Genomic DNA, 26463 nt, shown 5'->3' with positions numbered 1-26463 from the left:
ACTAGCTCGAAATCTGGGGAAAGATAATGGTGAGGAGACAGACTAGCAAGTTCTGCTTAATTTAATGGCTTGTCATTAGCTAGAGTGAGCACGTAGATAGCCCTCTAGGTTTCTGTATGATCCTCACAAAGACTTTCTTTGGGCTTGGATGAACTTTGCACATCATCCCCACTCATGACCAAGGCCAATCACCCTTTCTCTTCCTCCCAATCTCTCCTTTGCAGATATCCTACCTCTTGACGTTTCTGAGAAGGAGGCAGGAAGTACACAAGCCCCACTATAAGAATATATCTGAACACCTGGACTCCGTACACTCAAAGCATCCCTAAGTAGATTTTGTAAACCTAGGAAACAGTTGTAGGGTTGCACCCATGCAGAAAAGCCAGACTTATGGGAATTCTAGATAATGAAAGCATTCCTCGGGAGGGGCAAGAGCCACCTATACTCACGTCTTGCAATTCAACATTACTGAACATCAGTTCCTCCATCTTGAAGTGAGCAGCTAGCATCTGGAACAAAGACATCTGTGTTCCTAACTCACTACTAATCAGACAGCTTGTTTCTCTGCTCTCTTATTATTTCGGCATTGTTGTTTCTGGGTCTGACCATCCATCTGTCTGCAATGGTGAGATTCGAGAGCTATAAAAGTCAAACAAGGGGCCTGGAAAGAAGTCTTTCTGGGTAAAAACAATGGCTGCCAAGTCTGCCAACTGAAGTTTGATCCCTGCAACCTACACGGTGAAAGAAGATAATGAGAAAACGGATTCCTACAAGTTGTCCTCCAACCTCCACATGAGTGCTCCTCCCTCAAACACACACACATACACACACACACACACACACACACACACACACACACACACGGACACACGGACACACACACACGGACACACATGGACACACACACACAGACATAAAAGAAAACTAAGTCATATGAGTCAAGTGTCCCTCCCCAATTTCAAATTCCCAAATACACCCCTGAAGCTAAAGACTATAGAACATGCAACTGAACTTATCAAGACAGGCCCCCTTACTTCTGCCTTGGCTGCCCTGTTTGGGGTACCAAGTGAATCTGCTTTTCTGTCTCTCTGTTCAGACTGTTTCCTTACACAGACAATTTCACAACCTCCAAACTTAGCTTAATGAGAAAACCCATTACACAGAACTCAATGTCATGTTGAAGTTTTGTTCCCAAACCTTCTACAAAGAGCATGACTTTTTATCAAGAAAACACAACAGTAACAGAGCCTGGCAGACAGTTTTGTGTCTGATCATCAGGGCTAGAAGAGGCCACCCTCACAAGCAGACCCCATACTCCTGGATGTTTCTTCAATGATGGATGCCAAGTGTCACCTTAGCTGGAATCCGAGATCTTCAATCACTTTCAACATCCAGGTAAGCAGGAAACCTGGTAAATATCTTTAATAATCAGCACTACTGCCTAGAGAATAAACTGTATTCAAATCAAATCCATGAGAACAGGTCACTGAGGAAGAAGTTCAATGCTTTGTCTTTACATGTGCACATATGCAAGCATGTGTGTGGGGATTCACATGTGCATATATGTGCACATGTGTGTGAACATCAAAGGCCAGTATCAGACCTTACTCTTTAGGAAGGATCCTCTGTGTTTTTGACACGGGGTATCTCATAGGGCATTGGGACTCACTGATTAGGAGAGTGTGGCTGGCATGTGAGCTCCAGGGATCTCCCTGTCTCTATTTCTCCAGTGCTGGAATACAAGCATGCACCTCAGCACCTAGCTTTTTACATGGATTCTAGATGTTCAAGTCCTCATGTTTGCATGGGAAGTACCTAGGCAGCTGAACTGTCTCCCCAGGTCCCTACCTTGTCTTTAAACACAGGAGTCCTGTGCCTTCTTAGTTCTCTGGGCACCATGCTGAAATTCTGTGTGAGGCTGCTTGGTGTGTGCAGGACTGAACCTCCAACTCCCACTTTGTGGAAGACTTCATTATTGCCTATCCAGTGTTCTTCTCGTTTGTGTCTGGACTGTTAAAAAGTTAAGAATGGCCACACAGCTCTTTTCCCATGCACATTCCCTTCTCAGAGATCACTGGATTCACAGACAAAATCCTCCATGTGCCATGCTTTGTAATCCTGGAATTAGTCCAGTTTCTTCCCAGCCAAGAAAAACAAACCCCTGCTGGTTTGGGAACAGTGGTGATAACAGAGTCTCTTGGAGCCTGAACAATAAGATGCTACCTCTGAAAGATGTAAAGGCTGCTATCTAAACAACCTGAAAATATCCGAGATCCGGTGCCTGTTATCAACTAAGTAAATAAACATTCTTTGGACTGATGGCAAGCTGGCTTTACTCGCCATGGCTTAGCAGTTAAATGAAGGAACCTACTATAATTAATGAGGCTAAGGCTACTGTGGAGTGTTACTGCAAGCTGCCAAATTATCACCCAAATTTAACAGCTTTAAACAAAAAAAATTTTTGTGTTTTTTATTGTTTTTTTAAGACAAGAGTCTCTCTGTATCACTGGCTGTCCTGAAACTTTATATGTAGACCAGGTGGTCCTAAAACCTATAAAAAATCTGCCTGCCTCTTCCTCCTGAATACTGTGATTAAGATGTGTGCTACCACACCCAGCTCTATTTTAAAATTTTAATTACATGTGTGTGTGTGAGTGTGTGTGTGAGTTTGAGTGTGTGTATGTGTGTGTCAGTGTGTATGAGTGTGTGTGAGTATGTGTATGAGTATGTGTATGTGTGTGTAAGTGTGTGTGTGAGTATGTATATGAGTGTGTATGTGTGTGTATCAGTGTATATGAGTGTGTGTGTGTAAGTTTGTGTGTGTGTAAGTGTGTGTGAGAGTATGTGTATGAGTGTGTGTAAGTGTGTGTGTGTGTGTGTGTGTGTGTGTGTGTGTGTGAGAGAGAGAGAGAGAGAGAGAGAGAGAGAGAGTATATTTGTGCCATGGAGTATTTGTAGATGAGAACTGACCAATTGCAGAAGTTGGTTCCTTTCTTCCACCATGTTAATCTTAGTGAGTGAATTCAGGATGCCAGACTTGGTGGCAAGTGTTCTTCTTACTCAATGAGCTAGATTCCATGGACCCAGAACTTGGAAGTCTCATCTGGGTACCGTGGGCTCAGGGTCTCTCACAGCACCACTATCAAAGGGGTAATAGCAATGAGCCTGTCTGATCATGAACAGTATCTGTAAGCCAAAATAAATCTTTTCTCTTCCTAAATGGATTGTCTCCATTGTTTATTGTAGTATCAGAAACCTGAGTAACATTCCAGAGTTGCAGTTAACCAGAGAGCTAACTTAGGGAAGGTCTGCTAAGAAATTCTTCACATAGCTGCTGATGAGAGAAGCTCTAGGGTGAACCAGTTCACTGGCCCCAAGGAAGGAGGCCAGGGAAGTCTCCATAGGAAGGGAGAGATGGAGAAGGGGAAGAGAAAGAGCAGAGAAAGAAGAGGAGAGTGAGTGAAGGAGAGAACGAAGGAGAGGTGAGGAGACCAAAATTGTCTGGATTATATAGGGAGTAGCCTCTGAGGAAGGCAGCCCAGCCCCTGGGTGGAAAGTTCAGGGTTGGGGGCAGGGGATGCCAGGTAGGGAGTGAGGGATGCTGGGAGAACCTGGGGGCCAGATGTGCTTTAGATATGTAAAATATGCACCTCAGCCCCTTGTCCCTGGGTCTAAAACCAAGCAGCCAATACTGTGTCTCAGCTGTTCACTGGCTCTTACTTAGGTAAAGATAGCTCTTCATGGGTCCACTAGTTAAAGTGACTTATATAAAGCTGCTTATTGTATTATTATTCTATTTTTCTGTGTTTTAAATGTTTCATAATAAAAACAAACCACCTGACTAAGGGGGTGACTATCAATTACACCTGACCTTAAATTATGTTTGGCAGCTATTCTCTAACATTAAAGCACACTGTGGTGCTCTGACTAGGAACGCGCCCCCCCCCCATAGACTCATAGATTTGAATACTTGGTCCACCAGGGAGTGGCACTATTAGGAGATGTACCTTATTAGAATAGGTGTAGCCTTGTTGGAGGAAGTATATAACTAGGGGTGGGCTTTGAGGTTTCAAATGCTCAAACTAGGCCCAGCTTCTCTCTCCCTCCCTCTCCCCCTCCTCCTCCCTCTCCCCCTCTCCCGTGCCTGCTGACCCAGATGTAGAATTCTTGGCTCCTTTTCCAGCACCATGTCTGCCTTCTGGCTGCCATGTTTCCTGCCATATAATAGTGGACTAAGCCTCTGAAACTGTAATCTAACCCAGTTAAATGTTTTCCTATATAAGAGTTGCCATGGTAATGGTGTTTCTTCACAGAAATAGAACATTGACTAAGATACAGACAGTGCTTTCACAACAATTTTTTAAAACATACAGTGTGACTTAGCATAGCACTGTAATCCCAGCAGTTAGCAGCCTGAGGGAGGACTTCAAGTTCAAGGCACCCTCAACTACATAGAAAAAGTCTTGTCTCAAAACAAGCAGCTACAGACAATGCTAACTGGTCCTCATGTAACAGGCAAATTAACTCAACCACCGAGGGGCTTGTTTGGTACTCATATGCCCTATCATGATCAGAATGGTTCTCTGGTGACCTTGTCTAAAGAATAATTCCAGAAAGACAGAAACCACTGTAGACATGAGATCTGCCTCAGCTCTAAACTCCATCTCTGCCAGCACTACAGGAACTCAGAAAATAGAACTGCTCTTACATCAGTGGAAACTACGTTACAATTCTTTTAAATCTTGTACACTAAACTCATACCTGTCAATATTTAGTGTCACATAACTACAGACTCCAGAGCTTAGGAGCTGAGCAAGGACATTTGAAACCTCAAAGCCCACCTCAAGCTAACCATTGGATTATGTGGGCCTACCTCATACTATCAGGGTTCACTGTCCCCACAGTTACTTGGCCTTCTATTTACTAGGCCTTCTAGTAGGTACCAGCATCACAGGAAAGCTGGTCATTTTCAACATGACCATGTCCGCGGGCAAGGCTGGGAGACAGTGGAGGAGAGGGACAGTGAAGAGATGGACAGCCCCTTACTACCAGCAGGTATGGATGGCACCTCCACAGTGGGTACCAAGATAAAATGAAGCTGCTCAGAGGGGAAACAAACAATCTAAATAGTTTCAAGGGGTGGGAAGGAGGGAAAATACAAAGAAAATGTCTAAGTAGGAATAAGTTATCAGGCAAGGCAGGAGAGATAGCCCATGCAGTGAACTTCAGCAAGCAAGGGTTATATAGTGTGTAGACAAACACAGAAACAAGTGGGAAAGAGGATCTCCTGAGGGTAGGGTTAGAGTTGTAAAGAAAGGAGCGCACATTTTAGTAAAGAAGAGCAAAGGCCCGCGGTACTGGTTTATATCTTAGAATATAAAATTTAGATGTGCAGCTCTAGAATGAAGAGAGCAGACCAAAGGTTGAGAGAGCAGCCATGAAGTTAGAGCAAATCCAGGCAAGCCCTTCTCTACTTCAGTGGGCACTTCTATCACAGAGGTAGGGCCAAAAGTAGTTAGGGGATTCCAGAAGTCGGTGAGCACTCCACCAATGAAGTCTCTCAGTAGGCAAGCACTTACTAAGCATCTCACTATCCAGTCAGGGGCTTGGGTTCAGGTTCCATTGCCCATCTACAAACCAGATGTAATTATATCACGGGTAATAATAATCAGAATAATGCCCACTCCCTGATGTTTTTGGTGAGGATTAATGAAACAATTTCTACTCTAGTTAATTCTCACTAAACCTACATAAAACACTGTCATGACATCACTACTCAGACATATATCTAACTTATATTTAGTACTCTTGTGCATATTTTAGCTTATGTAATACATTCGTAATAGACACACTATTTTGAATTGAGTTCCATAGGAAGGCATGAATTATGTACTGCACTTCTTGCCTTGGTGAGCGATGCATGAATGGCAGCTCTTGCTGATGTCATTTTGATTCTATATGAGGCAGAGCTCTGGGGGCTTGAGATACAGAGGTGAATAGAACAGACAAATTCTCCTCCAGTTACTGAGTTGAGCAAGGACCGAAAAAAAAAAAAAAAAAAAAAAACCCACTCACAAATGTATTAGGATGTATCAGGTCATCACCTACCTAAAATTATTTCCTCCTCAAATTTTACCCAAACCAGTCAATCCAAAGGAATACAGATGGGGAGCGCCATCTTGGAGGAGCACACTGTGGCAGTCTGAATGACTTCCATAGGCTCAATTGATGGAACTGTTTGGGAAGGATTAGGAGACATGGCCTTGTTAGAGGAGGGGGAAGGGCTTTGAGGTTTCAACGGCTTCCCATGTACCTCTCTGCCTACTACTTCTGTTTTAATATGTGAGCTCTCTGCCATTACTCCACCATGCCTTTGTTCCACCATTATGGATCAACCTTCATACAAATCGTATGCCCACTTAAATGTTCTCTTTTGCAAGTTGCCGTGGTTGTAGTGTTTTATTTCAGAAAAGTAACTAAGCTTCTCCTTCTATGTTGAAACTGAAAATAAAAACACCTAAAGTATGGATGCTAATGTTGTTTCTGTTGTTTTGCTTTGCTTTGCTTTGGTTTTGCAGGGCACTGTGTAGCCCTGGTGGACCAGAAGCTCCCTATGTAGGTCAGGCTGGCCTCAGGTCCACAGAGCTCTGCCTGCCTCTGCCTCCCCAGCCGTGGGATCAAACGTGTTTGCTGCCATGCCTGACCCAAAAGAGATTTTTAAAGTGGATTGTGTATGACGTTATCTTCTATGGCTTTTGTTTTGTTTTGTGTTGTTTTTAAAGTATCCTCATTTAGGAATTGAATTCCTCATTAGGAATTGTGTGGGAACACAGAGTTAAACCCTTTTCTATAAAGAGGCAGCAGCTAGAATACCCCAGAATAAAACAAAGAAGTCTGTCATAATTATATCTAGTAATCTGTATCACAAAATACATTACAAAGATGTCTAGGAACTCACTGTTTATTCATATTTAATTTTATCCTTCTAAAAACATATTTGGGTATACATACTACATGTCAACTTATTTTAAACACAACACATTTTTACTATTAAAATGCAAACCATAAAATGGAAAAGAAAGCCGGAGAGATGGCTCAGCGGTTAAGAGCACTGATTGAGTTTAATTCCCAGCAACCACATGGTGGCTCACAACCAACTGTAATGGGATCTGACTGTAACAGTGTACTCGCATATATAAAATAAGTAAATCTTATTTTTAAAAATGGAAAAGAAGGCTGGTGAGATGGCTCAGCGGGTAAGAGCACTGACTGCTCTTCCGAAGGTCATGAGTTCAAATCCCAGCAACCATATGTTGGCTCACAACCACCCGTAATGAGATCTGACACCCTTTTCTGGGGTGTCTGAAGTCAGCTACAGTGTACTTACATATAATAAATAGATAAATCTTTTTTTTAAAAATGGAAAAGAGAGGAACAATGGCACAAGCCTGTTATCCCAGTACTCAAGAGGTTGAGGCAGGACAACCACCATGAGTTCAAGGACACCGTGGAAACAGATCAAGTTCAAGGTCAGCTTGGACCACATAGAAAGACCCTGTGTGAAAATTAACAAAAGGAAAAAGAGAAGGGATGGAGGAGGATGTTGGGGAGAAGAAGGGAAAATAAACCACAAATTGAGGTTCCAACTGTGTTGTCCCCTTCAGCATACAAATGGGGCCTGACCTCACAATCAAGGATCCTTTGGAATCTCTAACCTCGAGCTCTCTAGACCCCATCCTACCTTTGGAATTCTGGAATGAGGAGGAGGAGCAAAAGCAGGAGTCAGTATTTTCAAAGTGTATGATCTAGTGGCCTCTCCACCAGAGAGCAGCACACACTTTAGCATTATTGATCAATATGTAAAAACCTTTCTAAATAAATTACTTGCCTTTCAATCATTAAGCACAGATTCCCAGTATGGCCCTTTGAAGAGTTAAGCTCTTACCAGACTTCAATTAACAAAGAAAAATGTAGGATTCACAAATCTAATCAATGCTTTTCTTACATGTGACTTTAACGACCCACCAGTGCAAACACAGACTTAAATGTTCTAAAACAAAAGACACAGAATGGCCCACATCTGTCTCTTAGCCCCCACTAAACCACACATGCCGCCTCAGCTGAATGAGATGTAGTGACGATCCAGATGCAATTATCCTTATCAACCTGACTAAAAAGAGACCATCCACAGGTCAAGGGAGAAACACTCAAGGGGGCGTTTGGAACCTCAAAGGAATGTTTCATAAAGCAGGTTCCAAATGGTCTCCAAACCGGGAGGCACACATAGAACAGCTTAGCTGGATTGCTCTTTAGACTTGCCTGGGAAAGTGTGTTTAGCCAGCATGTTTTATGTTTACAATATCTGTAAGGTACTACTAAAAATACTGCCTAAAATGTACCCATACCAAAACCCAGTCTGCAGTCAGGGGACTATGGGAAAACTCAGCAGATTAAAGTACTTGTCACCACATCTGCTGGCCTGCATTCCACCTCAGAAATCCACACGGGAGAAGGACAGAGCAGAGTATCGCAAGCTAAGCTGTCCTCTGACCTATGCAAACATCAATTAAATAAATACAATTTTAAATTGTTCTAAGTGGAGATAGTATCGAACTGCCCTCTAAATTTAGATGTCTCTCAGACCTCATCAGAGAGCTGCTTTTACGCAGTGGATGGTGGAAATTGCACAAAATCACAATTGGTCAAAGTCCTAAGAATGAGTGACTATGTAGTGCTTGCCACACCTTCAAGACTCAGAGACCATCATGGAAGATGGGGTGGAGAAACTTGTAAGAGCCAGATAGAGAGAGGCCAGGAAGGGATGGAGCAGAACAGCACCTCAAAGGACTGCTACACTCATGAACTCAGAGCAGCTGTGGGTCCCACACAAGAGCAAGAGCAAGCCAGTCAACACCCTAGCCTGGGGGAAAGGAACTTATGACCGTCCATCCATAACTGGGGAGCTATGGACAGTTTGTCTTCCGGGGGAGGAAAATCAGTTTCCTTCAAGGATGTGGCTCCTGGTTGGTCAACCATGCTCCAGTGCACGACCCCACCCCAAGAAGTATATGGACAGTACAAATGGAATCAATAGGACATTAAATCTTAAAAGGCAAAGAATTATTACAAACATTTTTAAAATGTTTAAATCCAGAGTGACAATTAACAGACTAAATGTAAACAGACCCAATCAAGGGCATGTCCGCAACAGCGCTGAGGTAAGCCTGATTCATCCTCATTTGATCCCCTCCCTAATAAAAGACCCCAGTATTCTTTCTCATAGTAGCACAGAATTCTCATGGGTCCCTTCATTTGTCCCCTGCCCAGTCTCCCCTTCCCTAAGTAAATAAGTTCCCATGCCTAACCTATGTCAGATTTCAGACCTGTTTAGACCATCCACAAATAAGCAAATAAACAAATTCCACAGATTGATCAAATGAGAATGCAGAGTTGACATGCATGATAAAAAGCAATGCTTTCAGCTTTTCAGCTTTAAAACATATACATACATATATATATACATATATATACATATATTCACAGGTACCGCTGGAGATGCTGACTCACCTGGCTTGCATGGGACTGTGTAGCTGGCTCTCCACCAGACTACACTCATCTCCCAGGTGATCTGAAAGAGTAATCAGGCTACAGCCACTTTTCTAAAAGTGTCCCCCATAGTATGGCGAGCACTCAAAGCCTGTTTCATGAAGCACTGCTTTGAGGTTCCAAAACATTCATTTAATATCTATTACTTTCTTCTTTTCTCTGTGGCTCTCCCGATTTGGGCTTGATTGACAGGCACGGATATTTTTTGCATCTTTTTTCTTCCCAGCTGCCCTGAGTTCCCAGCATGCAGTGGGCATGCTAAAATGTGTACGGACACAAACTACTGCTTTCATCCTTTCTCTCTGCCCAGCTATGAGGCTTTCTCTATCATGTTTGCTGGGAACAATGTGTTCCAAGCAGTGCCCAGGCAAGGCTGAAAGGCCTAAGGTGAAAGTGACCCAGGCATTCCTTTCCATGAGGCGCTGTTTGTGTGACATGCAGAATAGGGGGCTGAAGACACGGTTCAGCAGTTTAGAGTACTTGCTGCTCTTACAAAGAACCAGGGTTTAGTTCCTAGCACCCACTTCATGCAGTTCCAGGGAACCTGACACCTTCTTCTGACCTCTGCAGGCACATGCATATATGCAAGGATATACACACATACACATAAAATAAAAAATAAATATTTTTAAAAATTGAATAGCAAAATCAAGTATAATATACTATGCCAAAAATATAAACATGGATTAAAATGTTATATTAAGTGGGATAGTGGTACATGCTATAATCTTAGCTACTGAGAAAACAAAATATCCAGGAACATGAGTTCAAAACATCTCAGGCAATTCAGTAACATTTAAAAAAATCATATCCTACCTTTTAAGTTTGCATAATTAGTGTATGTTGATCAAAACATTTATTAAAAAGATAAAAATGTTCAATTGTCCAAATCAAAAATCCTTTGAGGAAAAAACAAAAAAAGCTAAAAGAAAAGATTCCAGGGCCAGGGAGATGGTTCAGCTGGTGAAAGTGCTTGTCAGATTAACTTGATAGCCTGCATAGCACCCCTAGAGAGACAGCTGAAAGGCTGGTGGTCGACCAGCCCAGTCTGCAGGTGCCTGCAAAGCTGGCAGAACCAAGAGTGTCCTTCCTCAGCCAGGCAGAAGGTGAGAACCGACTCCTAACAGCCCTCTGACCTCCATGGGAGCTTTGCTTAGTGGGCCATCTCATCTCTCAGTCCGCGCAGACTAAGCTGTTAGTGTTTCTTTGACACTGGGAACCTACTGAGATTGAAATCCACTAAAGTAGTTCCGCACTCTTCTCTTACATGGGCCTCCCAACTCTGAATAAGTGCAATGTAATTTCTGGACCTGCATACAAAATCAAACATTTTTTCTCTACAGGGTTTCATTTTGTTACAGTTGAAAGCTTTGGTTCTTGACTTTTCCATCCAATGTCATTGGAAAATCAACTCCTCCAGAGGTGTGAGCAGGTCATTGAAAAAAGTACTGAACATGACCAGCACTGTCCCCAAGAGCTGGGTGGTGTCATTCTATAACTAACAACAGGAAGGTACAGTTGTTCAACCTGCCGTGAATCAGCCTCCAGCTAATGCAGAAGTTTTCTATTGTTTTCTCTGGAGGAGGGGGTTCTCTTGCCCATCAGAAAGCCATGGCATCCAGCCGTATGAAGTAATCCAGAAACAGTGTTCCCAGTGGCCAAGCTATGCAGATAATGTTCCTTTTTGCTGTAGCTTGCTCAGACCTAACCAGAGGCCACGTTGTAAAGCCAGACATCTCCTTAAGAACTCACCTGAGTATTTCATTATCTGAAATCCTCACCCCTCCCCTTTGTAAGGAGGAACAGTTTCCTATCTCCAGCCTCCTATCTCTAAATGATGACAAGAGGATTCTGAGATCAGATTGGAAACCTTCACAGATTCTGACACTGTTCGGGCTTTGCAGATGGAGTCTGCACATCTGGAGAGTAAGGACCTCCCTCGCTGTTCTTTGTTTCCCACGGAGTTAGCATGGCACCAAATTAACAAGTTTACACAACTGATACAAAATCAGTATGCAAAATCACTAACTGCAATGTTAGCCTGTTCATCATTCAAAGAGATAGAAGAGCTTTCTGGCCACTTTCTCTCCTCTTTCAGAGTTCAGGTTGTTTACCTATCTGGAAGCCAGCTGAGTGGCTTCGTCCTTGCAGCCACTAAAAAGCACCCTTCACCTCCGAAAGCTATCTCCTAAAGCTTATACTTCAACCTGCCGCATTCCCACCTCATTATACTGACGACGTACACACCTCAGCTCAACACTGGAGAAGAGATCACCTATGCAGGTGTGGGACCAAACAGCACTCACCACAGCATCTACCAACCTGTTTGTCTGTAACATGAAATCCAGAATTACACTGATTCTGTTCCAAATAGTGGCACAAGTGCTTTAGTATCACTTGATAAACTCATTTGCCTTTTATCCACTAACGATAAGCTCCCTTTGCCACATACTTCTTCTCCACTCAGGTGTCTGTCTCAAACACAGTATGTCCACACCTAAAAAAAATCCATGAGTCCCCTCCTCCAACGCTCCCTTCCACAAATGACTACTTTCCCACTTCTGTCACTAAACTCAAGCCTAATCCATCCCTGTCTGCCCAACGATAGCACCTTGTTGTAGTCCCAACACTATCTTATCTTTCCTGGACACTAACAACCTTCACACACACACACACACACACACACACACACACACACACACATGCACACACACATGCACACACACACACACACACACACACGCACATGCACACGCACACGCACATGCACACACACACATGTACACACACACATGTACACACACTCACATGCACATACATGCCCATACATATGCACACATATGACTATACATACACATGCACACTCTCCATCTCCATACTAAACAGAAAACAGGGTATGCAACATTTCTATTTTGTTTTTACTATATTCTCTCTCTCTCTCTCTCTCTCTCTCTCTCTCTCTCTCTCTCTGTGTGTGTGTGTGTGTGTGTGTGTGTGTGTGTGTGTGTGTGTGTGTCTGTGTATGTGTCTGTGTGTGTGTCTGTGTCTGTGTGTCTGTTTCAGTGTGTATGGGTAGTATGGGTACCGCACATATGTGTAGAGAGGCCAGAGGATCTTTAAGAGTTGGTTTTCTCTTTCTACCATGTGGATCTTGGGAATCAAATCCAGCTCATCATGCTTAGGAACAGAGCAACTTCTCATGGTCTCAGACGAGAAACACAAAAATGATTTATGTGACATATAAAAGCTGACCATTCTCAGCCCCTGACTGCCTCTACCTACTAACACCCCTCTGCTCTTGTAAAATGTCTAACCACACTGGCCACCCTTTCAGGCTTTGAAAGCAACCAGCTGCATCTGATTTCTAGATCTTTTTACATAATATTTCTTTCTTATCCCAAGCTATTCAATTCACTGTCATAACCCTGCCCTCCTCCCCGCCCCCCACCGCCCCCCCCCCCACACACACACACATGCTTGCCTAACGTTAGCCTATGTTTCAGCATTCACTTTAAACGCCATCCACCAAAGAAGACTTCTGGATTGACTACGATGCATCCACAATTACTCCTCTGAAAACTGCCCTCTTTGCATCCTGTTGTTCATGAAGGCACCCCTCACAGATGTGTGATTTTATAAATGTTTACCAAAAATATTTCCTTCTTATGGCAGCCCTGGTAACTCGTAGCAGTGCCTGTCACTGACTCTCAAGTCCTTTGACAAAGATTTCAGCATGCTACTCAATGCATGTCTCTTTGATCAAAGGAACTGCTCTGAATTCTCAGGTTTACAAATACCTTCTCCTACTACTATGTCCCTAGCAATGGAGATGGGGCCTTAGAGCCTGTTACTCTTTCTGTCCCCAGCCTTTAATGTATCCATAGTTTAAGCTGCTCATGATGGCACATGCTAGTGATCCCAGCATTCAGAACTCAGAGACAGGAGAACCAGGAGTTCAAGGCCAGACTTTGCTACATGGTGAGTTGGAGAACAGGCTAAGCCACATGAGACCCTAACTAGAAAAAAATGGAAGATTCATAAATTTAATATTTTTTGCTCAGAATTAATTCTTAGAGCCACAAATCCTGAGTTTATAGTTGGCTGTCTGCTAACTGTGTGCAGTCACTATTAACTCCCATCTATGCAGTACTGGTCCCCATACCTGAAACTGGATTTCATTATTTTCCCCATCTCACAAACTCCATATATCAATTACTCATCTACTGTCACACGATAACAGCAGCAGCAGCACACAGGACCTATAGATGTCCAATTAAAATCAAAGAAGCACTCTGAGGGAGTAGTCTATACTGCTTCATTGTAATCACAGACACACGCTGTAGTCAGATGAAGGCTCAGCAAGTCCAGTTGCCACAGCCAGCAGCCTCTATCTGCACTGTGAGCCTTAGAAGCCAGAAACCCATCCATTAGCCCCCAACACACACACACACACACACACACACACACACACACACACACACGAGGTGACCACCTCCACACGTCAACATAACACTTAGCTTTGGTCCACATTATAAAATCTGCTTTTCAAAACATCAAAATGCAGCTTTGTTTTGCGACTGGGAAGGTCTGAGAACCACAAGGGCTACAGATTTTCTATTTCTTATCACAAATGCTTTCCCATGTTGTTCTTTGAGGATATTTTAATCGTCTATATATAACTTAACTGTGAACTAAGTGACCAGCCAAGTGTCTCTTTTACATGAAAAACAGAAGTGATGATTCTTTTTATCCAACAATACCATGTAACCATTACGTAAAACTGTACCACGCTGTAATTGCACATGTTTAGGAAGGGGGCTGGGAAGCTGCTTCTGACAGGACACACTACTCTGTATCATATATCCTTCATTAAATAATCAAGATCACAAATGCTTATTAAAATAACCAACAGATGTGGCTCTTAGAGATGTGCCAACCTGATATCAATAAGGACTGAAGACCAAAGAAACCCTGAGCTATTTTCGGACTCAAAAGAAATACTTCACACTAGAAAATGCACAATAAATTTTTTATTAAACGAATGATGCTTTCTGGAAATCAGCTTTCCTCACTCCCATTTATAAGTCCAATTTATCGTTTGGCTCTCATCTGAGGCTCTTAAAGACATGCATTGGCAGAATGTATGGTACAACCTCAATTCACAAACATATCTCTATCTGTTTTATTTTATTGTGTTGTCAGTCTTTGAGGGTAGAGCCCAGAATCCTACACTGGACGAGAGCTCTAACACAGAGCTACATTCTCAGACAACCAAAAATTATTCAGTAGTCCACTACGAGGAGCAAGCAGATAAAAACATTCTTTAAACATCACTTTAGAGACCACTCCTTAATTTGATAGTCTAAGCTCTGTTTACTTCAGGAAATATTCTGAAGATGCCACACTGAAATAATAAAGTCACTTCAAGTACAATCCATAAGGAAATTTGGGGTCATAGTTGGGTAGTAGGGAGCTATGTCAAAGGCCCCAGAGCCTCAGCCCCGTGGGAATGGCAATCCCTTCCCTTCTCACTCCTGTATAGATGTTGATAGGACATGCAGAAAATGTCTCCCGTAGCTTTGTCCTCCGTCCATCTTTACGTCTGGAGCTCTCCCACAGAGACTGCTCCACCGTGATTACCTAACCCTGTGTCCTTGACTCGGCTGTACGCCATAAGCCTGCCTCCTTATTCAACCCTGTATGAGAAGCACACTGACAGCCCAGACCACCCAGTCCCAGCTTTCCTGTATGTGTGTCTGATCTTTCCTTAACCCCTCACCATCCAGATCTAGGCTCTGGATCCCAAGCCATGCAAGCAGTCAGCAGTTAGAAAACAATGTCTTAAGCCTAATGTTCTGGATTTGATCCCTGTCTCACTTCTGCCTATCGGTGTGACTCAATTTCCTCCACTATTGGATGGGTAGTGTTGTTTGACTTGTCCGGGATCCCATGGTCTCTACTTACTTTAATTGCATACCTAATAGTCTCAGCTGGGGGTCGCCTTGTTAATACTAGACACAGATATACAAATCATATTCCCTGTCTTATTTTCTGTTTGTTTGTTTAATGTTTCTGTAGACTCAGAACTACCAGAACAAAAATATAAGACAAACAGTAGGCAAAGTGGAATTTGTCTGATAAGTTTTTCTGGTGTCAACTATGATACAGGCATACAGTCACATGGTACAGAATACTTAATGATAGAAAAAAGAAAATAAAAGAAAAATAATGTATGTATATCTATACATGATTCAAAATTATGTATAAAAGTATTGAAAGGTTAGGCATCAAATGGTTAGCATCAAACAGTACTTTGGTTAGCAATAAGTTATAAAATTATTTTGACTTGTTTTCCTTCTCTGTGCTTTTCTGAACCTTTCCAAACTTCTATAATTGACAAGTTTTTGTTTCAAACACAGTTTTCCTAGGAAATAAAATTCCTAATAAAGTTATGTTAAGTGCAGATTCTATGATTGACATAAAGGTTACTTCAGCAGAAGCACTGTAAATCCTCACAACAGTGGTCTGTTGCTACCAGGTGGCCGTAAGCAGTCACTGTGACAGCAGTAGACAGAGAGGAGTCACCTATGTCCTGGGCTAGACAGAGCAGGTCCTGGAGAATCCATCATGGTACGCATAAAAGCACCCAATTTAAACCTTAAATATTAAGTGGAACTTGCCATTCAGACCACAGTCACCCACTGATGTCTGAAACCATAGCTAATGAGCCACGAGCGAGGGCAAACTCCCATGCTTACAAGGCTTCCAGTCAACCCATCAGTGATCAATCACAGTGATCGATGCACAGTGATGCATTGGGAACAAGGCTTGGTCACTGAGTGCTCAGAGAAAGTGCCAGTGGTCATTATGGCCATCACCCTGCTCTCTAAACTTCTCTGAACAAGAAACACTTCTAGCAGAGTGACAGTCACCAATGCTCTGGTTAGGAAATCAATGCTGTTAATCGTTCAAAAGGTTTTTACTGGCATAGTCTTGGCCATCATAATGGTTCTGGAATTCAACTCCTTATTTGTGGAGGCTTCCAACAGCATAAACTGGAGAGGAGGAGGAATAAGACAGAAACAGACACCATCACTGTTAAGGAAGAAGGATTCCACTAAGGGTTGCTCGTCTGAGATCAAGTTGACGATTCCGAGTAAGGCACCAGATGGTATTCAAGGGAGGACTCCAGGTCTAGCAAATATTTGGAATGTGGAGCAATCAAGTGCTCAATGTAGAACATTCTCTGCAAGAGGGGTGATGTCCACAGAGCCTCCACTTCCAGCACACAGGGTCAGTTTCAACAAAACAAATCCCACATCCCAGTTCCTCATGGAGGCAAGGAATCTAGCATGATCTACGATGGGAATGGTGACAGATCTGGACACCATTACCACAAAGGGAGAACGGGTGAACAAAACCAAGTTCTGAAAATAAAACCAGAAGTCCCACTGAGACCATGAAACAGTCCCATATTAGATGATGTGGTTCACCTCTAGATTGCTGCTTTGGACAGTCTCTTTGTGAATCACCATAGCCAAGAATCAAGCTCGCCCAGTACAGAACTATAGCAGCCCAGGTTATCTGCAGCCAGCTGGTGAACAGAATAAGTCCCCCTCAATAGCTCATGGGCATCTAAGGCTCTTTGCCTCTCCAAGATGCTCCCCAGAGGCAATTTAGCCCACAACGTCCAATAAATGCATAATCTTGGATAAAACACAGTAGGAAGAAGAAAACTAAGGATACACACCAGAATGAACAGCATAAGATGACAAAGGTCAAAGCATGCGCATGCATGCACATGCGCACATGCAAAACAGGTCAGGCTGGGTTGTCACCAACTCTGTGTAACTCTACAAGAGTATGTGCTTACAAGCAACCTGACCTGTGTATAAATAGAAGAGGTTCCTTGCTCAAAATCACCTATCCTCACAGCACAGCCAGAGTCCCCTGCAGCCAAGTCCCAGGGCTGAAGTGTCTTCCACATGTGCTTTCATGTGGGTCCTCCATAGCTACACTGAAAACTAACACCAGAGATTACTCTGGGAGACTAGGGGCCTTGTTTAAATGGTGGAAATGCAACCTACATATGGGAGCAAAAACCCTAAGCAAGTTAAATTCATAAACCAGCAGCACTCTACTAGTCATGCAACAGTAAGCACAGAAAATATAGAAGGTGTGGTACGTTACCCAAAAGCCCTGCTAAAGACCGCATGTCCTTCTCCATCAGCATGTAAATCTCTTCCTCCGAGAAGCGGCCAATGCCGTGGCCGTGCATCTCCCGCTTCACAATTCCTTTTGTTATGTGGCACACGACCCACCTGAGCAGGTTACTGAAGGGACCGCCGCCACTAAGTGACAGCATCTTCCGGGTCTCATTGAGATTGTCCACCCACTGGCAATAAGCTAACGTCCTGGAATTGTGTGGAAACAGGTTACTGCTCTGCATCAGAGATGTGTAGCTCTGCAGTCACTGCAGTCAAACGCTTTGCTCAGAGTGCAGCACTACCAAATAACCGCAGTGTTTAACCTGAGCGGCAGGGATTGTCACAACAGTTCTAGCCAACGTGTAGATTCGCAAGCTTTCAGAGAAATGACGGTGACCTGTGCTCCTGTTCAACCAAATCTTCCCAGTCGCCTGCCCTCAGACTCCTCTGCTCTTTCTCATGCTATTTCAGAAAAGTAATGGCCTTCCAGGAGGCTGGCAAGTGCTATGGGGTACCCAACATGGCCTGCAGCCAATGGGAAGAGAGCAGCATTCCCCTCTGGAGCTTAAGGACGGCTCCTCAGGCACATGAGTGCTTTGTGCTAAGTCCTGTGTTTCTGTTTTCTAGGCTGCATGTATTTTACATCTCATGATTAAAAAGGTTGGGTTATTTTTTTAAGACACCCTTTTGCCTTTTGAACAGAGGTTAAGGGGCAGCTACACCTGCCTATGTGTCATAAGTGATATGCTGTAGATATGTAAATTATTTGCTCTCCAGAAAATCAACTCTCTCCCTCAGGCTGTTTGCAAGGATTTTAAGTATTCACCCAAGGAACTGTGTGGTCACTCTCCCACTGGGTGGCGCTAGTGGCAATCTCACCCATCCAGCGGTCCCACACAACACATGCAGACAGGAAGCATCCTATTGGCTGCAGTGCCTGTACTTTTCCTTATTTGGTTTGAGAAACCTGCACAGTCTCAAAAGTGTTTTTATAGCTAACCATGTTACTAGATATACAGTAAAGGGTTTCCCTTTGAGAAGAATGTAGCTCTGAGAATATACACATGAAATATTTTCTTCTCTTTATAATAATAATAAAAAAATATATCGATCATATCCCTATCCCTGATGTGGGCTAATATGTAGTAATGACTTCTTAAAACTCAGAAAGGTAAGAAAACATTATTATTAAAAGCACACAGGATGATGGTAAATTGTATAAAGAAAAGTTATTTTACACATTAGGAAGAAAACAAGAGCTGGATGCATGTCAGTGGTGTAAGATCTGCCAGCATGTGCCAGGCCCTGGTCTCTAGCTCTAGCTCCACCGGGGGGGGGGGGGGGGGGAAGCCCTGAAAGTTTTAGCATTTTGTGTAGCTCTGCTCTATTGACATCCTCTCCACTTAAAAACATATATAAAGTTTCTAGTCATACTTGAACTGTTACTAAAAAGCCCTAATTTAAGCGCACTTTCCACACTGCAGTCATTTTTAACTCCTCCCTGTTACCTTTTAAAAAGAATCCCTACAACTCTTGTAGAAAGTTCTCTCTGCGTGTCTTTTTCGTAAGTCTCTCAAACTATTGCAAAGTGAAGAAACGAATTTTGCTGAGAATAGGAAAAGTACCTCACAGCAATATTTGACTGTGCATGGGCAGTGCACGGGATGGGTCTTTTGATGTAAACTATCTCACATCCATTGCACTGAATTCTATGTAAAGGTCAATGCCACATACTCTTTGAGAGCCCTCTTTATAATACCTGCAATAATCTAGTAGTTTTCGATTCCATTAGAATAATGAGCACTGTGATTCTAATTGCACATTATTTCAATTCACAACAAATGAAGTTACGTAACCTTTGATGATCGGGAAAGCCAACAGTCTTGGAGAAAAAAAGTAATCCTAAACTGGGCATAAACAAGTAACAATTGCACAGAGGAGGTTCTAGAAACGAGGCATGTGTGACTCTAAGCTGGAGATGTGTTGTGTCACCCAGTTAGATCCTGGGCATAACTGTAGGATGAACAGGACGGAGCTCAAGAGGCACCTACATGAAGATGCTGGCTGCCTGGACCTGCAAGGACTCCAGGAGTGTAGCTGGGCTTTAGGATGCACGTGAGGAATTGTGCATGACCTGAGATGGACGGCCCCATAGAGCTAATAACAGGAGGCCTGAAGCCAGGCTGAATCATTTTAATTCCAAAAGTAAAGGTTAAATGTTGGAAAGTTTCATAATCGGACCTATGGCAATGCTGGTAGGAAGGCTGACAGGAAGACAGGGTGAGTGAGACAGACAGGAAGGATGTGCTGTAGACCACGACAGAGAGGTGACACAGGGTACATGGAGAACTTCTAAGATAGAAGGGTCTTCGCCCAGGCTGAGCATTTGAGTGGATTCCACCAATCAGAGCTGGACCACAAAGGGTAGAATGAATTTGAGGAATGAAAGGTAGGTGAGCCAGATGTACTCGAAGGTTTCAAAGACAGAAGATGTCCAGCAAGCAGGAAAAAGTCAAGAAGAAAGTTTAAACTTTACACGGAGATCGAACTGGTGGGCAGTCACGGACATTTAGTGAGTTTTAAAGCTGTGAGGGGAAATGGGATTGTCTAAGGAAAGTTCTAGAATGAGGTCAATGTTGGAAAAATCATAGTTCAAAGGCAAATTAGAAGAAAGAAGGTGCTATGGCGAGAAGGAGAGACAGCTCATTATCTAAGATGGAAGGAATTCGTGTCTTATAAAGGATGTGGATACAGAGAGGTTAAGCTCCCTGCCTCGTGATGACATCTGTTTCCTCCCAGAGCAGGAAATGCTATGTGTGTGGGGATGTGCAGAAAATACATAGTAGCAGGCTGTAGGAGAGGGGGCTACCTAGCCCACCCAGCTCAGCAGTGTGGCAGAAAGCCAAAGGTGTAAGGTTCTCAACCTGCAGGAGCAGTGTGAACATTGGGCACCAGAGAAGGACTGCACTCATCCCGGACTCTGCAGCTAGAAGTAGCCTTGCAAACTGGTCTTTCTCTCTTCCTCTTCCTGCTCTCTGTGTGTATGTGTGTGCATGTCTGTGTCTATGTATGTGTCCTTGTACATGTCCACTATGCATATAAGTGCATGTGTTAGAGTGTATGTATGCATGTGATATAGTGTGGAAGTTAGAGGTTCCTCAGCTTCTGCCCACAATTTTTTTCAGGCATGGTCTCTACTGACCTAGAACTTGCCAAGTGCGGCTAGGCTGGCTGGCCAGTGAGCCCCTGAGCCATGACTGCCCCAGCCTGTCCAACACTGGGGTTTCAAGTGTGCTGCTCCACCACACTTACACTTGGCTTTTTTTGTTTGTTTGTTTGGAAGGTGGGCAGTACACTCCACATATACAGTACACTCCATGTGTGCATACGCCCTAAGTGACCAGAAGAAGGTATGAGATCCCTGGAGCTAGATGTACAGGTGGTTGTTGGTCACCTCTGTGGATGCTAGGAACAGAACTCAGGTCTTCTGGAAGTACAGCAAGCATGCTTAGGGGCTAAACTATCTATCTCTGCAGCCCCAACACTCAGCACTTTAAAGATCTATGCAAATTAATCTCAGATCCTCACACCTGCAAGGCCTTGTGAGCACTTTAGTGACTGATGTCTCCCCAGCCCCTGCTCTGCACCTGATTTCTTTGCTTTTTTTTTTTAAAGATTTATTTATTATTATATCTAAGTACACTGTAGCTGTCTTCAGATACACCAGAAGAGGATGTCAGATCTTATTAAGGATGGTTGTGAGCCACCATGTGGTTGCTGGGATTTGAACTCATGACCTTTGGAAGAACAGTCAGTGCTCTTACCCGCTGAGCCATCTCTCCAGCCCTTTCTTTGCTTTTCTACTGTCCCCAATATTACAGACCAGTGTCAAATAAGGACCAGAGGGCTCTTTGGGGATCAAATCCAGCAGTGTCAAAAGTGTCGAAAGACAACAAATGTGTAGATTACTGTTATGGTTTGTATATTCTTGGACCAGGGAGTGGCAGCATTTGGAGGTGTGGCCTTGTTGGAATAGGTGTGACCTGGTTGGAGTAGGTGTGTCACTGTGGGTGTGGGCTTAAGATCCTCACTCTAGTTGCCTGGAAGTCAGTCTTCCACTAGCAGCCTTTGGATAAAGATGCAGAACTCTCAGCTCCTCCTGCACCATGCCTGCCTGGATGCTGCCATGCTCCCACCTTGATGATAATGGACTGAACCTCTGAACCTGTAAGCCAGCCCCAATTAAATGTTGCTTTTTATAAGACTTGCCTTGGTCATAGTGTCTGTTCACAGCAGTAAAACCCTAACTAAGACAATTACATACTCTTACCTCAGCTAGGACAGGCAGGGGATATTTTGCAGGTTTCCATGTCATAAGAGCCAAGGATACACCTCTCACTCAGGATTCCAGAAACAGTGAGAGATTCCACCCCGTCACTCCACCCAAACAACTCTCCCCAAGCCATGGGTCAGAAACTTCCTCCATGCCCTCTTCACTGAGCTGAGCTCTCATGAGTGCTGCAGCATCTGACACTGTTAGTCTCTCATGGAGCTTGCCTTTAGCTTACAATGGCTGTTCACCCACACACACACACACACACCTTTCCCATGCTATTTTTGTTCTAGTCTCCTCCCTACTACATCTATCTAGTCATGAGGTGAGCTCATTCATACCCAGGAGTTCAAAGCAACTTCCAAATCTATACCTAACTCAGACCTCCATCCTCAGAGCCATGAGTCCCAAATGGAAGAGCTTCAGGAAATGCTAACTACACTTCCAACATTGGATTCACCCAGGCCAGTATCCCAGGAGATGTTCTTCATGGCTCCCACCCAAGTGTGCCAAGCCTATGCTCACAGGCCACACGTTTCTCAGGATGGCTATAAATGCAGCCCAACATATTTGTAGATTGCAATATCATATTGTGATGTCAGAAACCCCAGGACCCTGACCATATTCTGGCCCTTCCCAGTTTCCAATTCCCAGCATGGCCTCCTATAAACTGTATATTAGCCATACAAAAGGGCACGAGCTTTCCCCCAACCCCAATTACAGACTGAATATTCATGTCCCCAAATTTCTTGTATTGAAACCAGGCAGTATTAGGAAGCAGGGCCTTCAGTGTACTTAAGTCATGAGGACAGAGCCCTCAAGAGTAAGATTACTGCCCTTATAAAAATGACCCTATAGAGTTTCTGTTATGTGACCTTACTGTAAGAAGATGGTTATCTGTGGACCAGAAAACAGGACCTCATTAAACTCCACATCTGCTAAAACCTTGGCCTTGGGCTTACTAGTCTTCCTGTGTGGTGAGATATAAACTTCTAAACTGCCAGCCTGCTCTTCAGTTACAGGAGCCTGGATGGACTAAGACACTCCCCAAACACCTCTTTCTTGGCTGCAAATATTTACAGACAGTGCTGTCTATCTGAACACTCCAATCATTACCCCTTTTCATTAGCTCCGTCAGCTGCCACTCCAGTTGTCACATGGCTCTGTCACACTACCACGTCCTCTGGCATCCCTGCCTTCATCTCTCCAGTAGGTGCTAACTCTGCCTTCCCTCAGCTCCTCAAACTCTTCCCCAACAATGACAATCATTAAGGCTTAAGGAAGGCTTTCTCATAAAGGCATTCCAGCCTGAGAGCCACTGAAGGGTAGGGGCGTAGTATCTGCATACCAGTTGGCATTCAGTTCATTTCCTAAGAGTGGACTGTTGATTGAATGAAAAACAGCTTTATACTGAGTCGATGTTGGCTGTGTGACATTTCTAAAGGATAGTATGTACTTAGAAAAATAGAGAGAAGAACCCATGGAGAGTGAAGTGTCTGCCACTTGTCTCTTTAGCAGTTCTTGGCCCCTTTATCTTCACTGGGAAGAAGCCCAGTGCACAGGAAGTCATCAATTATTAAGTGGAGTCAGCAGGAAGGGCCAACTGGGAAAGTAGACTAGGATAAGCAATTAAGGTGAATTGTCAGGTGACAATCTATTTCAGAAAGTTCAGATATTCGTTTTCTTATCACGACTAATGTGTCTAATCTCTCCTACACAAGTTGGACCAAAGATTTAAAGATTTAAAGCCTGTGCTAACACTTCTAAAGGAAGCCTAGCAAACAGGCAAGAGGCCAGGCATCATGGCCCATGCCTGTAATCCCAGAGCCCAGGAAATAAGCAGAGGATGGTGAGTTTACATAACTCACAGGACTGCTGTAAAGTTGGGCAAGCACCCAACCTCTGAGCTATATATATCTTCAGTCCCTTATGGCTGATGTTTTGATGAAAATGTTTTTTCACCATAACCTACCATGAAGACAGGCCCAAGGCATAAACAAATAATAACATACAGAAAGTTATAAACTATTGAATCTCAGAGTATGGCCTTCCAAGTCAGAAGAATGCCATTCACTGACAAGCACGGTGGCTCACCTTTTAATTCCCGAGTTCCGAAGGCAGGGCTGGGTGGGTCTCTATAAGTTCCCAGGTAGCCAAGATTACACGGTGAGGCCCTATCTCAAAAACCACCTCTCTCTACATGAGGCTATACCCTTGCTGTCTTATTTACATTCTACTTTAAAGGGCTGTGAACTTATGATATACTTCTTCAATGATCATCAAATTTCACAAACCTTCCAACAGGAACTCCCCCTCCAGCTAAGACTGGACACAGAAGGGGAGATGGTGGAATGGGTCTGTAGCGTTGTAATCAGCTATCATGGTCAGGCTTCCACACATCTCTTACACATCTTGTAAGCCATCTAAGGAAAGTTCCCCTTCTCCCTCTGATACTAAAATTACATCAAAAGCCAAGCTCAGGCTGGAGATGGGTTTCCATGCTGGTGTACTCGCCCAGCACGCACAAGGGCCCTGAGTTCAAATGACATCACACACAAAAAATGAAGTTTAAAATGTATAAATTATGTGCAACCTAGAAGCAGATTTGCGTGGAAAATGTTGGCTGTTGCGCTTATTCTATAGTGTTAGAAGACTCGGGGTTTTCACTGATGGCCACAGGAGGGCAGTATGCATCACTGAAGAATCAATGTTAGAAAAATCAATTTCATTTTGGTAATTTGATTCTCTGTCTGAGAAATCCAGTTTCCAAGCATTAGATCTAACTTAAGCACTCGGTGCAAGACAAAGAAGATAAGAAAAAAAAATCAGGCTTATTCATCTTCAATAATAGCTTTTATAATGCAAGTGGGATATAATTATATAGATTTCAAATGCAAGAAAAGCCACTTTGTAGCTGAGTGTGCTTATCTGAGTGGACATAAAACAAAGCTTCGAAATTATGTCACGTTACATGGTAATGCCCGCTTTCCATCACTTCTGCCTTGTAGAAAATTGTACCCAAGCAGTTTTAAAGTTTCAAGCCAAAATAAAATGTACCTGAAAACCCTCAGAGCATCAGCTAAGTCGGTTAAACCCTGAGGGTTGACAGACCTTCCTTCCTCTGTAAATGCCGCTGTCACGACCTAAGAGCTCGGTGCTGGTTAGCATGTGACAGAATCTCAGAGACAACTACCATACACGGAGGTCAGTTCCGTGCTGGGGCCAGCTGGGACTGGAAGAGCAGAAGGAAGGGAGAATGTCACTGCCTTGGACAGTTCCTTGTGAGAGCAGGGACATGAAGCTCCCTGTGAGTGTGGGAACGTTATATGCCAGAGGGGAGAAAAGAAACAGGCCCAGGGATTGTTCTTCTTTTGGTACTAGAGATGAAAATATTATATCTCAAAATGCTTCCTTTTTTTTTTTTTTCTAATAGAAAGGTAGTTTTAGAGAAACAATGCTAACCTTTAAAGAGGCTATATGGCCCTCAGGTACAGTAAGCTCTGGGAAGTTTATGATCTTTCCCCTGCTCCCTCTCTCTCACATCCACAGCCTACCCTACCTCCCTATTAGCTGAGGGTTAGTGAAGACAAGAGCAGAAAAGCATTGTCTGTGAGCATCTACCAGGGGTAAAGTTATATAAAATGATCAGGTCCCTGACTGAAAGGCCTGACATATGAGAATTGGGTATTTTACTAAATCCAAACATATACATACATATGTATGTATGTATGTATGTATGTATGTATGTATGTATGTATGTATTTCTGAGCTACTATAAAAATGTAAGAGTTACAGCCAAAATATGAGTGAAAACATAAGTTCCACAGCTTTCTAGAAAGCTTACATTTAGCTTTCCACATCCTTGAGTCAGGTACCCCATCTCTTAAAGGAGGCGTAGTAAACACGATCATAGGTGGCTTGAGGGTCAGGGGCCCAGAGCACACTCTTCACTTCCCTCTGCCACCCCACCGCAGAGCTGGGTCTGAAACCTGGCTAGTGAATGAGATGGGAGCCTTTCCACAGCCTTTCCCAGAAGCCAAGTGAGTCAGACAGTCACACATCCTAGTGTCCACTGTGACAAAGCAGAGGCCTGGCATCTCCATCAGTTTTTCATGGAAAGGGCCAGGCCCCTGCCAACACTGAGTCCACTCTCTCCCACACTGCTCTCTCTGTGCTCTCCGACAAGGCACTTCCTTGGTCAGCCCTCCCTCATCTCTATAGTGAGGTGGGGAGAGGATGTGCAGTTCTGGTCAACCCCAGGACAGACAGGGTACAAAAACCAAACATCAGAAGAGGAAAATAGAGAGTCATGTGTGA

The 26463-nt window shown here is 43.5% G+C and overlaps 1 protein-coding gene across 2 annotated transcripts in view; it reads right to left on the bottom strand.

The window, feature by feature from the left end:
* Faxc (failed axon connections homolog) overlaps positions 1 to 26463 on the bottom strand; it is a 70556-nt gene that overhangs the window by 24998 nt on the left and 19095 nt on the right. For both annotated transcript variants that reach the window (XM_006538340.4, NM_175234.4), the window contains exon 4: positions 17797 to 18020. In XM_006538340.4, coding sequence (XP_006538403.1) covers positions 17797 to 18020 — 224 coding nt within the window. The remainder of the gene's footprint in view (positions 1 to 17796; positions 18021 to 26463) is intronic.

This window comes from Mus musculus, chromosome 4 (genome assembly GCF_000001635.26).
Source record: "Mus musculus strain C57BL/6J chromosome 4, GRCm38.p6 C57BL/6J".
Classification (NCBI taxonomy): Eukaryota; Metazoa; Chordata; class Mammalia; order Rodentia; family Muridae; genus Mus; species Mus musculus.
This window is presented reverse-complemented; position numbering and strand designations above follow the sequence as displayed.